Below are 14,219 nucleotides of genomic sequence, written 5' to 3'. Positions count from 1 at the left end.
AGAACAGGAGGTTACACAATAGTATATACTCCATGGTTCCATTTATACAAACCTATGGGTGCCATTTCCTACTCCACGGGATCTTCCTGACTCAGGGGTTGAACTTTCATTAATTACATCCCCTTGGCAGGTAGATTCTTTATGACTAGCACCACCAGGAAAGCTCATACAGAACTATATGCACATATATTCAGCACTAACCCCCAACACAGATGTTTGAATGGATCATGTCCACGATATTTCTAGTAATGAACTCTGGGTGGTCAGGTTGACTCCCATTAATTCTTTCTTCTTTTTGACCTAAAGCTTGATGCATGTTAAAATGTAGATGTACTTGGGTAAAGTATCATCTTACTTAAGCTTCAGTCATTGGCAGCTCTATTGAGTTTTAAGTGGAAGGAGGCAAGAGATCCCTGGAGAATGGATGTTCAGTGCCTACCTAATCTTCAGATCTGGGGAGACAGAAAATTGCTTGCTTGCTTGCTTCTTTTATATAGTGGTTTGGTTTCTAATGGGATTCTTAAGTATTCCCGTGACCCCAAATCTCAAACTTTTGATTTGATTTGATTATAAGACAATCAAGCTTTAGGTGGCCTATTAACTCTGAGATGTATTAAACTTTTAACTTAATCCCAAATAGAAACTGTAAATAAATTACATCAAAAAGAGGAACAGTTTAACGCACTGTCTTCCGAACTGGAGAAGTTGAGAGAAAATTTAACAGGTAAGAACACATCTCTGGTTATTATAAACGTTAAATATAGTAGGCTTCCTAGGATTTGAGATTGTTTTAGTGTGTGGTTACAATGTATCTACTGTTCAAGCATAAAGTCTTTGCTCATTGTGTTCTCTTGCGATGAAATCTTGTTGGAGGTCTGTAAACCGCAGCAAATCCTCTCTGCCTTGCTTTCAAACAAGTCAGAATCCACCACACCTCACCACTCCCAGTGCTGCCCTTCATCCCAGCTAGCCAGCATCTTTAATCTGAGCTGTAGTAACAGCTGGCCACCTGGGCTGCCCACTTCTGCTCTTGCCCCCTTCAGTCTTCTCTTAGCATAGCAGCCAAAGAGATGCTTTCAACTTTAAGTCAGCTCATGTCACATCTCTGCTCAAGGTGGCCCAGTGGCACCCATCTCGCTCAGAGTAAAGGCTGTGGTCCTCAGCTCCCGTCAGGTCCTGTTGCCTTTCTGATTTCCTCCTGTGCTGTTTTTCCCCAGGTTCCTTCCACTGCAGCCGTATCTGCCTCCTTGGTGATACTCGATTGTGAAGCATGTTCCTGCGTCAGGGCCTTTGCACCTGCTTTTCTTCTGTCTGCATTTCTCTTCCCTCATTTCCCCTAGGGTTTTACTTAAATGTCACTATCTCAGAGAGGCTCTTTCTAAGATTTCACACTCCCCAGCTTCCTTCCTGGCTCCTGTCTCTGCTTGTATTCTTTTCCCCCTCTTAGCACTTACCACTCTCTAATATATGATTTGTTCTCTTTCTTGTTCATTGTCTCTCTTCTTTGCTAGAATATAATTTTCATGAGAGCAGGGATTGCTATGTACAGATATTCCCAGAGCAAGTTTTGGCATACAGAATGTAGTTAATATGTTGTTGTTGATTATAACACAACAGCTCTATTTTTTTTCTATATATATATATATATTCAGATATGGAGGCAAAATTTAGAGAGAGAGATGAAAGGGAAGAGCAGCTGATAAAGGCGAAAGAAAAACTGGAAAATGACATTGCAGCAATAATGAAAATGTCTGGAGACAATTCTTCTCAGCTGACAAAAATGAATGACGAACTACGTCTGAAAGAAAGGTATGTATGAGTATTAATAAGAGCGCCTGCTTTAGGTTAGGCTCTCAAGGAAGGTCTAGATGGGAGGAGAGCCAAACTCTTCAGGATAGTTATGTTTTAAAAGTTGCCTGTCTCTCATCCTTTATTGTCTCAGTGTATCCTTGAATCAATTATTTAACCTTCTAAGGGGAAGGTAGTAGTTTACCAATGGCAATAACATCTTTAAAAAAAAAATTTTTTTTAATTTATTAATTTGGCTGTGCTGGGTCTTAATTGCGACGTGTGGACTCTTAGTTGTAGCTTGTGGGATCTAGTTCCCTGACCAAGGATCGAACCCAGACCCCCTGCATTGTGAGCGTGGAGTCTTAGCTCACACCAGGACCACCAGGGAAGTCCCAGGCAGTAACATCTTTTACAGGCAGTTTAAAATATTTTTAACTTATTGCAGTGTAACGATAGATAACAATTATGAAGGGCTGACCGTATGCCACATGGTATGCTGACCACTTTGTATAGAGTATATTTTTCTGATAATCCCACGAGCTGAGTGTATTATTGTTCCCATATTAAAGAAAAAGAAATCGAGGCATAATGAGGTTAGGCAACTTCCCTGAGGTTTCAAGTCTAGGCAAGTTCTGGTCCCAGCGCCCTTGCTGCCCTTGATCACTACACCGTACTTCTTCAGGGCTAAAGCTTCTTTCATCTAACTCTCTGTTCTTGTCTTTATTCTGAGGGTCTTGTTGCTTTGATTTGTGTTAATGGCTGCTGTATAAAAATCAAATGTTTATTTTATAAGGCACATTTTTTAGAAGACATGTTAGCACCATTAGACTTCTGATTCTGAAAGTGGTAACACCTGGCAGTTATGTTTACATCCAGCCATGCGAGGGCTTCCCTGGTGGTCCAATGGTTAAGACTGTTCCATTAATGCGCTTCCATCGCAGGGGGCACAGGCTCGATCCCTGGTCCAGGACCTAAGATCCCACATGGCGTGAGGTGTGGCCAAAAAATAACAACAAAAGCATTCGGCCGAGCACTCCCACCCGGCTCAGCGGTGGGGGGTGACGGGCACTGGACCTGGGTTGCCTGGCTCTGGTCAGACTTGCCGCGAGGCAGTCACAGCTGCCAGGGGGTTGTGGCGCAGAGCCTTGGAGAAGTTCCGTTTCTGTCGGTGTTTTATCCAGGGTTTCCATCCAAGTTTCCCTCCTCTGATCTATGAGACAGCTGATGGCCCTCATACATCTTCAGTGGACCACAAGGTTATCTTTAAGCTAGAACTTCAAATTATTTATTGTTATTTTCATATCTGCATTCTGAAGCGGCACCCAAATGAGTCTTGAATATTCTAGTCTGCTAAAATTTGGAAACCTCTAAGTACTTAATACGTTTCCTTTTCGCTCATCTCTCTGCATTGATCTATGTGCTGTGCTGTGCTCAGTCGTGTTTGACTCTTTGCGACCCTATGGACTGTAGCCCGCCAGGCTCCTCTGTCCATGGGATTCTCTAGACAAGAATACTGGAGTGGGTTGCCGTGCCCTCCTCCAGAGGATCTTCTCGACCCAGGGATCGAACCCAGGTCTCCTCCATTAGAGGCAGATTCGTTACCGTCTGAGCTGGACATAAAATAATAAACGTTCACACTAAGAGTAGTTGTTACTCTAAGGTATTTATAACCATCACAGTCGTTAAAAAGTATGCTTCTGGACAAGTCAAGGTTTTTTTTTTTTTTTTTTTTATTCTAGATGTTATTGCTCATAACATTTATCATCATTAAGCCAATTATTATCAATATTATCTTTTAAAGTATAACTCAGGATTTAAAGTACTCTTGGAAAAATCTGACGCTTCGTTTTGAAATTCCTTCTAGAAATGTAGAAGAATTACAGCTGAAACTAACCAAGGCTAATGAAAACGCAAGCCTTCTGCAGAAAAGTATTGGGGAAGTAACTCTCAAAGCTGAACAGAGTCAGAAAGAAGCAGCTAAAAAGCATGAGGAAGAAAAGAAAGAACTGCTGAGAAAACTGTCAGACCTGGTAAGGAGAGAGAGAGTCAGTGGGACTGGTGGCCAGCAGGGGCAGAGTGGGTGGCTGGCAGGACAGCTGTGGCCAGGTGAATTCCTCCTGACATGGGGTATCTGCAGGAAAAGAAGATGGAAATGAGCCGGAACGAGTGTCAAGATCTGAAAGCCAGGTACGAGGAAGCCAGTTCCGAGAGCAGAGCCAAGCACGAAGAAGTCCTGCAGAACCTCCACAAGCTGCTACGGGACACAGAGGAGCGGCTGAAGGCCGCACAGGAGGAGAACCGCGAGCTGCTGCAGAAGCTGGAGGAGCTGGGGAAGCAAGCCGACAGAGCCAGAGTATGTGGTGGGGAGGACTGTGTGCCCCAGTATAGTGAGCTCTGCATCCCGTGTCAAGGTTGTAAGGGTGCTTAGAAAGCAGCAGCGCATGGAATGGGTTCAGTGGCCTTCAGAGCGCATGGCAGGAGGGTGAATGACGTCTCCTGTGGCTTCAAGTGTTTTGTACCAGGCGCTCTTCCTTCTCAGGGTTGGTGGTGGCTACAGGTCTTTCCACCCTGAATGCACTGTGTAGCCATCACCCCCTACGCTGCTTCACAAAGAGCCTTCTGTTGCCTGAGCTCTGTCCGTCTGCTCGTAATAGACTCTCTGTCGCAGAAAAGCATGTCCCTCTAGTCTTGGCCATCTTGCTGCCACCTTGCACCAGGGTTAGGAGAGACATCGTGCAGAAAAGCAAGAGACAGAGGCCATGCATGAGGCAGGTGGGCAGGGAATGGAGCCCGGTTGGAAGAACAGAGGAAAAAATCAGAAGGGAGACCTCTGGAGACGGCTTTCGTATGTCCCCAGGAAAGCACTGAAAGCTTATTAACAAGGAGGTTGGACTGAAGGGCTGTGAGAAAATATCCTACTACTGAGTAGAGTAGAACTCGATACATTGAATGTTATTCTATGGTATCAGGATCGTGTCAGTGTCCCAATATGTTTTCTGACCCTCTTACTGCTATTTAAATTGCTCAAAGAAAAGTAAATTATTGTCTTTAATTGTTTTTAATGTATCAGAGAAATGTTTATATACATGTAGGAGTTGAGTAGAATAAAATACAGAAGAATACATGTAGGACTTAAAACAGATCCCTGATACTGGGAATGACTGTGGGCAGAAGGAAAAGGGGGTGACAGAGGATGAGATGATTGGATGGCATCACCAACTCAATGGACATGAGTTTGAGCAAGCTCCAGGAGATAGTGAAGGACAGGGAAGCCTGGCGTGCTACAGTTCATGGGGTCACCAAGAGTCAGACATGACTCAGCGACTGAACAACAGCAAAACAGATCCCTTTTAAATTAAATGGAACACATCATAATATACGTCATGTGTGAAAGTGAAAGATGCTCATTCATGTCCGATTCTTTGCAACCCCATGGACTATACAGTCCATGGAATTCTCCAGGCCAGAATACTAGAGTGGGTAGCCTTTCCCTTCTCCAGGGGATCTTCCCAACCCAGAGATCGAACCCAGGTCTCCTGCATTGCAGGCAGATTCTTTACCAGCTCAGCTACCAGGGAAGCTATATGCTGCCCATCAAGGCTTTCTCTTTCCCCTGTGAAATATCTCCAGTTTTATGAAACATTTAACACTGGATATAATTTCCGGAATTTTGGACTTTGAGGCTCCCTTTATCTTGGTAGACACCAGTTTTCTAATGTTTCCCTTAAAATGCTGTAGCCTGACCAAACCACAGCATTCTAGAGGTTTGTGTAAAGCCCCATTAATTTTGTTTGTTGTTGTTTTCGTCAGGATCATTTGGTTAAAATGCCAGAATTGTTTCCCTTCCAAAGTAGTCTGAATATCTGATTTCTGTGAACCTCGGTGTTTGTCAGCAGCAAGGGCTCAGCAAACACTTTTGAGAGCTGATGAATCCTTCAGATGTTTTCCCCAGGAAAATTGATATACACACTCAAGCCGTTTTGGGTGAAATCTCAGGAAGTTCATGGAGCCCACGATGCTCCCATGTTCCCTAATTTAATTGCCAAACTATGCCATGCCATCCAGTACAGTAGGCCCTGGACGCATGTGGCCATTTAAATTTTAACTAGTTCAAGTTATAAATTCCCCTTCTCAGTCGCACGTGCCACTCATGTGGCTAGTGGCTACCACAATGGACAGTGCAGATCAAATCCTTTTACATCATGGCAGAAAGTTCTGGACAGCACTGGTAGACACTGTGGTCAGTTTATTTTATAAACCAGTACTTTTTTTAAAAGCCCATTTATTTTGGTCATCAAAGCCTAGCAAATTAGTCTGCATTTTAGTTACATGTATCATTGGGACTAAATCAGTTTCAGACCAGGTTCTTTAGTAAGGGTCTGTTAGTTTGAAAGGCAACAGTTTATAACACCTCCTCCCTCTTCCCTTTTTTGGTTAAAATATACTTTTTGTAGTTCTTTGGATTGTGTTTTTAAAAATTCTTCTATGAATCTCTCCTACAATAGAAATTACTGGATAATTGGGAACGGCAGGAAAAGAATCCCATGCCCTGATGTCAAACTACTGTTTGTATCTTCTAGTTAACTGTCAGGAGTACTTCAGAGGTTGTTTCAAAGATGAACCAATAGAGTTATCAGTGTTTTGCAAAGCTACAGTTGCTTTGCATTATCCTTTTATGGGCTCTGTTCATCTAGTTTCTTTCCCCTGTTATCCAGATAGTTTCTATGACATTTATTATAAACTTTTTTTTTTAACTTCTATGACTTAGGTTATGTTAAGTTACTCGGGCTTGCATTTGTCTGCTTGATTTCATTTTGTTTCCATTCTTTCCATCTTTTGTCTCTGTAGTCGCTAACTTACTTATTAACATCAGCCAAAAGAGAAATTGAACTAATGTCAGAAGAGCTGAGGGGTCTGAAATCAGAGAAGCAGCTTCTTGCCCAGGAGGGGAATGCTTTAAAGTTAGAAAAAGGTTCACTTCTGTCCAAACTTGTAGAGTTGGAGGCCAAAATAACTTTACTTCAGGAGGACCAACAGAAGCTCTGGTCAGTAAATGAAACCCTTAATTTAGAAAAGGAGAAAGTCTGGGAAGAAAAGCAAGACGCTGAAAAGCTTTATCAGCAAGAACAACTCGATAGAGCAGCTTTGGCTGTGGAGAGAGAGAAATTACTAAAAGAGATCAATATCGCGCAGGAGGAACTCTTAAAGATAAATACGGAAAACGAGTCTTTGCAGGCTTCTGAAGCAAGCTTGCAGGCACTCGCAGAGGAACTGCAGTTCAGCAAAGATATTCTAATGGCCGAGTCTCAGAAGTATCAGGAAGAAAAAGATCGCCTGGAGAATCGTATCAAGAAGCTGGTCACTGAAAACCTCGCATTGGCTAAAGATAAAGATGAAATTATTCAGAAGCTTCAGAGCTCCTATGAGGAGCTGGTCAAAGATCAGAAGAGCTTGGTGCAGGAGATCGAGGATCTCACAATAGAGAAAAAGTCAACTTTGGAGAAACAATCAGGTCTTGACAACATGTGTATAGCCCTAAAGGTCGAAAGAGATCGTCTTCTTCAGAGCAGCAAAGACCTGCAGTTCGAGAAGGACATGCTGCTTCAAGATCAGGAAAAGCTGAACACCAGTCTGGAGACTGCCCTTCAGGTCAAACATCTGCTCAGCACGGAAGCCGGTGAGCTCCGCACACAGCTGGAGGAGGCCAGCAAGGCACTGAGGAAGGCTGAGCTGGAGATTCTGCAACTGCAGGCCACGAACACAAGCCTCACAAACCTGCTGGAAGAAATTAAGACCAGCCGGGAGATCACAGACTCCGAGTGCATCCAGCTTCTGCACGAAAAAGAGACCTTAACCTCTTCCGAGAGAAGGCTCTTGGCCGAGAAAGAAGAACTGCTAAATGAAAATAGGCTCATCACTGAAAAACTCAGCAAATACTCGGAAGAGTCCGCCCACATCGAGATGAACCTGAATGAGAAGATCACATACCTCACTTCTGAGAAGGAGCTGGTTTGTCAGAAAATCACTAAGCTCAAAAAGCAGCAGGATAACCTCTTGAAAGAAAAATCGGTACTGGAGATGCGGAATGGGGATTTACTGGTAGAAAGAGAGAACTCCATGAAGGCCATGGAAGACCTTAAAAAGAAATATGATCAAGAGTCAGCCAACAGAAGAATCGTTGTGCACGAGAAGATGAAACTGCTCAGCAATCTCGATGCTCTGAAGAAAGAGCTTCAAGAGAGAGAAAAGGAAAACCAAGAGCTCACAGCCACCAAGTGTGATCTCTCTCTGATGCTAAAAGAGGCCCAAAACGCCAAAAAGATGCTAGAAAAAGAACACACTGACGTATTGCAAGCCAAGGAGAGTTTAAATGCTGAACTCAAGGCCTGCTGTTCTGAAAAGAACATCTTGTTAAGGGACGGGTTGAATCTGCAAGAAGAATGTCAGAAGTTAAACGAGAAGATTCACACAATGCAACAGTCCCTCGTGCTGGAGAAAGAAGCCAGGACGCAGGACAAAGAGTCGTCCTTGTACGAGAGCAACAAACTCCATGGGAAGGTGGCGCTCCTGGAACAGGAGGTGGAGAAGCTGAGAACCTGCACCCAGGAGCTCCAGTCTGAAAACTACACGCTTGTCCAAGATAAGACCAACTCGGAGCAGAAAGTGGCTGACATCATCAAGGAGAAGGAACTCCTGAGTGCAGAGACGGCGCGTTTGGCCACCAACATAGAGACTCTGAAGAGTGACTTTGCTGCCTTGTCCAAGTCCAAGTTGGAACTGCAGGAACTGCATGGCTACCTCACCAAGATGCTGGACGACCTGCAGCTGAACCACGAGGTGACCCTGGCTGAGCAGGCCAAGGCGATGCAGGACAACAGGAACCTCCTGGCCGAGAAAAGAGAGATGATGCTGAAAAAGGACGAGCTCCTGAAGGAGAAGGAGAAGCTGGCCGAAAGCTACTTCCTCCTCCAGAAAGAGATCAGCCAGCTGGCCAAAACCAACAGCCACATCTCAGCCAACCTCCTGGAGTCTCAAAACGAAAACCGTATTTTGAGGAAAGACAAGAGCAAGCTCGCTCTAAAAATCAGAGAGCTCGAGACCCTGCAGTCCTTTACGGTAAAGTGGGAGGTTCAGGGATTGGGCCCCTGGCCTTCACCCTGTTCACTAACCCTGTAGTGGCTGAGGGAACGTGCCTTCATTTCCAAAGAAGGAAATGCACCCCATTTAACCACTTGGTCAGGTATCTCAAGCTGTTTGTTACCACCTGAAAGGGCAAGTGTTCACCAAATGTCTAATTGTTGTCATTTCTCTCTATTAGAAAAGATTGCAAACTGTGAATAAAAAGGATAAATGTTTTTTAATTTAGGGAGATTTTTTCTGAGAAAGGCAACCATAGTTCTTAAAGGCTTAAGAACAATGATAAAATGGTCACATGTTAAAACTTAGCATCTTCTATGTGGCTTTAATTGTTTCATAAATCTTCCCTCCAGCTACTGGGAAGGTGTAGAGGCAGAATTCTCAGAAGCTGGATTAGATCACATGAAATTGTGATCTAATGCCTTAAAAGATTTTAATTCACTTCTGTGATTTTATTTTCAATACTGTATCAACTAAGGATTTGTTTCCATGTGTATATTATCTTTTTTATTCACAGCCATGCTTGTATTCATTGCCTACAGCTTCTCATAGACTTGGTCATTCAGTGCTTCTCATTAAACACTTGAGCCTTAAACACTGTAACCGCCCAAATAATTTCCATTTTTGTTTGAAAAGTTCCAACTGAGATTCCATATTTCAATCTCTCAACTATGATTAAGAGAAAAAATTTGGCCACAGAAGGATGTAAGGCTTTCTTATCAGTGAACATTTCTCTCAAACAGAAGTCAGAGTGATGAGCACCATTGTCAGTAGAATTCAGAACTTAGAAGGCGCAGGTTTATAGGGATCTGAAGATACATAAATTGCATATTTGAGTTTGGCTTGTTGAAAAATGGCACAGAAAGTGTCTATAACTTTGTTCTGCTTGTTCGTCTTGGTCTGTCTGTCTTGGCATGGGGTTGGTTACCGGCTCACCATCTCTGTGTGATTCCCTTCACCACACAGATCCTGAGCCTCGTGGCCTGAGCGTTAGTCACCCCCTCCCAGGTTGATAAGGGGTGCTCTCATTTCTCACACTGCTTTCTCACACTTAGGCTGCTCAAACCGCTGAAGATGCCATGCAGATAATGGAACAGATGACCAAAGAGAAGACTGAAACACTGGCCTCCTTGGAAGATTCCAAGCAAACAAATGAAAAACTGCAGAATGAAGTAATCAGATTTAAATGGCTTTTTGTACAAAGGACAGCCTATCGACTTCATGGAATTCTTGATGACTAACTCAGGATGGTTTATTTACTTATTTTTTTTGAAGTGTGGCCTTACACAGGTTTGATCTATGTTAGTGGAGTCACATGTACACCAGGATGATGATCCTATGAAATAAAGTGTATTACTTCATTACCTATTTAGTAAGATCAACCTTTAAAAAAGGAGGGGAAAACCCTGGTAGTGTGGGTTTCTGCGATAGTTTGTTTACTGATACAACTACTGAGAGGAGGTACCACTGGCATTCTCTAGCTTTTGTGTTTTTTATCTTAAATCACATGCATTTTTTTTTCTCCCAACTGCCTCCCAACTTTGAGCCACCGGATTCCATCCCTCAGCCCTGAGTTTGACATAGGCCTTTTTCTTGGCCTGTTTTGGTACTGCCTCCCCTTATATCTCATTTTGAATCAGTCACTTCTGGGTCTCAGACAGATTTGTGGCATCAGGGTAATTTTGATTCTGTCCAAAAGTAGCATCTCTCATCCTTGCACCTCTCTTTTGATTCCTGCCCGCCCTCCTCCCCACACCCCATACCAGCCCTTTCTTTCTTTGGAAAGCTGTTACGTAAATCCAAAGCAGATTGCTTCGCCGAAATAGTTATGTGAAGTTCTATAGAACTTCAGATGCTTTTTAAAGTGACAGTCAGGTGAGATGTTAAGAAGTTAAAGCCAGGGAAGATCCAGACAGGCACACTGAATAGCTGTCGTAAAGATCAGGCCTCCTCATGGGAAGCAGAGCAAGGAATGAAATCCATAATGGCATAAACATTTTGAAATAATTAGACGGGAAATAAAGCTTGACGTAGAAAAGAGTACATTTATGATTGAATTGACGGTCCTAAGAGAACAAGACTTAAGCTGAAAACATAAAAGCATTAAAAATTTTAGATGGTAATCGATTGGAAGCTAAAGTAAATAGGATTTTAAGGAATGTCCCTAACCTTTGAAAGTAGATTCAGGGAGAATCCCTTGTTTCCATAACTTACCCCTTGGTGTCTCGCTACAGCCAGAATACAGACTGGATGAATCACTTTCTGGTCCCACTGAACATTCCGTGAATCTGGAATGTTAGGGAGCATTAAAAGGAAGATGGTGGTGTTAAAATTTGCAGGACACTTTCCAGGGCTGCTGACTTCCAGGGCTCCTGACCGGTAGCATGTGGTAGGACAGAATGACCTCTGGCTGAAGGAGATAACGATACGAGTCCTAGAAAGCCAGCATGGCACCAGGAGCGCACACTGTATGATGGGTCACCCATGACAAGCTCCCCGTCCTTGGGGGCTGCGCACCTAGAACTCCAGCCACCTGCCAGAGCCTGAGGTTGGTCATGTCCCCAGTGATTCCAGTAATGTGTCTGCTTTTCCCACCAGAGGCCAGGCCGTAGGCTGGCCACATCCCACGTGGGCAGGTGATGGGACTGAATGTGAGTAAGTGCTTTTCAGTCTCGCTATGTGGTCTTTCCCTTTTCAGACTGAAGTTCAGGTGAATAATTAAATTTTTCCCATCTACAAATACCCCAGGAATTTTTATAATGAGGATTATATAAATTGAAATTTGGCACTGACATTGAAAAATATCATATCCTAAATTACTAGTCTTGTGGGAAGGAATGTGTTTTCATTACAAAAAATTAGTCCTTCATGTCATGTCTTTGCAATTTATTTCTAATGTTTTTATTTTCTAATGCATGTTTTAAGATGCATCGTACATGAGTAGCAAGCTCAGTGATAAATTTTAGGAATTGTATAAAAGTGAAAGAGACCTTTTGCTTTATGTTGCAATTTAGTTTGACCTTTTGGCCAGGCGTATAGGGAATGTCTGACTTAACCTATGGGGGAGGCTGCAGTTTATAATAGACCTGATCATTTGTAATCTCTTCACCCAGATGATCTTTTTATTTGTTTTTTTGCAAAGGATTTTAATTTTACCTGTCTAAAGCACATTTTTGTGAATGATTTGTCTATCCACTCATGTGACTGGAAAATGAAATAATTTCATTAAGTTTTTTTCTCTTGGTCTTTAAGTTGGATACACTTAAAGAAAACAACTTGAAAAACGTGGAAGAGCTGAACAAATCAAAGGAGCTTCTGACGGTAGAGAACCAAAAAATAGAAGAATTCAAGAAAGAAATGTAAGTTTACCTGTTATGAAAGAAATTATGGAACTTATTTAAAATTGCAAAAGTAGAAACAGTGCTAGTTACGTTTTTCAAGTACTTGACAAGTGTATATAAAGTCAAAGTAATGGTCTCCGTCCTGCCCCCACTAAATGCCATTGCAAACCTTGAGAATTCACCCCTATAACCACTGTGAAGTTGGAACTATAGCTCAGTTACAGGGTCAAAATGAAATATGGTGAGTGAGTTATAACACTTGGAATTCAAATGTGACTTGATAAAACCTTTTGCAAATACAAGGGGAATTAGAACTTTTTCGGGTAGTATGTTTATATATATGTGGAATCTAAAAAAATGGTAGATGAACCTATTTGCAAGGGCAGGAATAGAGACAGAATGGACACATGGACACAGAAGGAAGGGGAAGGTGGGACAAATCGGGACATTGGGACTGACTTATATTCACCACCACGTGTAAAGCAGACAGCTGGTGGGAGGCTGCTGTGTAGCACAGGGAGCTCAGCCTGGTGCTCTGTGATGGCCTAGGGGAGTGCGATGGGGGTGGGGCGGGAGGGAAGCTCAAAAGGAAGGGATATATGTATAGATCATATATATGATTCACGTTGTAGTACAGCAGAAACTAATACAACATTATAAAGCAACTATACCCCAATAATAACATTTAAAAAAAATAGTATGCTTATGTGGTAGCTAATCTCAACATTAGGAAACATCAGACCTTCTATTAATTAATCCCTTAAAATACTTTCAATAGGGGGTGGGGAAAGCATGCACTTTGAAGAGTATCAAATAGTCTTGATTTTAAGAGTAATCTAATCTTCTGGTGTGGACATTAAATGAGCAGAACTTTGAAAGCCTTTTTCTAATCCGAGTTTACTCATCAGTCTGCTGCCTATATTTTAGGCAGACAGGCTGCCTGTGTTTCCTTTGTCAATACCGCCTTTCGAGTTTGGTTCTTATAACTGCTGCAGATGGTTATTTATTTGGCACTGTAAGTGGTAGTTACAGAGTAGATTTCATTTTGCTTATCTGTTCTGAGAACTACTCGGTATCAACTGTGTGAACCGAACATTTAAAGCCAGTTAATCTGGTGAACATTTGAGGAAGGCCCTTCTGCTAGGTACAGTTGAGCTAGGAAGGATCCAAAAATGAATTGTATGTGGACCCTGCCCTTCAAGGGTTTGCATTTATTTCCAGTTCTGCTCAAACAAATAGATGAGATTCAAACAGAAACAAAAGCATCAATTCCAAACTCCTCTTCCCAAGTTGGCATCCTCAATACTGCTTGTTGATCAAGCTTGGGTTAGATTAGTATATTATCTGTAGTTCTTCTGTGAGTTCCTAAAATCCTCCTAGAAGAGGTCTTCTCTGGGCTACTTACCTGGGATGGACAGCTCACAACGCTGACGATGGATCCTTTCGTCAGTCTTCGTTTTAGTGATATTGCTCTAGACGGTATTTAAACAGCTCCCAACAGTTCCATTTACACCTATGTATATGTGTAGAGTTGTGGTGGTGGCCTCCAGGAGAGGCTTGACTCTCCTGGTCTGCCAAGGCTAAACAGCATAAATAGAAACAGCCATTGCTTTTTCTATGATGGGGAAAAAAATTCGAAGCTGTTCAGAGAGGGGAGGTTCAGCTACAGTTAGGGATCTCCCCTGACCCCGTGACACAGTAGCCCTGCCGGCCTGGGGGTCTGGAGCACTACATTGACTTCAGTTCATCTGTGTCACACAGGCATCTGGTGAGGGAGGATCTGAGCATCGGGAGAAGATTCCCTCACCAACCTCCCCGTGCCATAATCCCACCTCTGAGCTCCCTGGGCCGTACTAGGTAATGGAGGGGCAGGGCCAGAGCGGACGTATCACAGCCCCGGGGAGTCAGATAAAATCCCCTGTCCTGCAGCACCCTGCAGGAGCCTCCTGT

At 43.0% G+C, this 14,219-nt stretch overlaps 1 protein-coding gene across 1 annotated transcript in view; it reads left to right on the top strand.

Moving 5' to 3' along the window:
• The window catches only part of CLIP1 (CAP-Gly domain containing linker protein 1), a 117,019-nt gene that overhangs the window by 72,134 nt on the left and 30,666 nt on the right, over positions 1 to 14,219 (top strand). Inside the window, 7 exon segments of the mRNA XM_070386248.1 lie at positions 641 to 724; positions 1,653 to 1,809; positions 3,656 to 3,821; positions 3,929 to 4,144; positions 6,640 to 8,907; positions 9,984 to 10,100; positions 12,181 to 12,287. Of these exon segments, the coding sequence (XP_070242349.1) occupies positions 641 to 724; positions 1,653 to 1,809; positions 3,656 to 3,821; positions 3,929 to 4,144; positions 6,640 to 8,907; positions 9,984 to 10,100; positions 12,181 to 12,287 (3,115 nt within the window).

Source organism: Bos mutus, chromosome 17 (assembly GCF_027580195.1).
Source record: "Bos mutus isolate GX-2022 chromosome 17, NWIPB_WYAK_1.1, whole genome shotgun sequence".
NCBI lineage: Eukaryota > Metazoa > Chordata > Mammalia > Artiodactyla > Bovidae > Bos > Bos mutus.
This window is presented reverse-complemented; position numbering and strand designations above follow the sequence as displayed.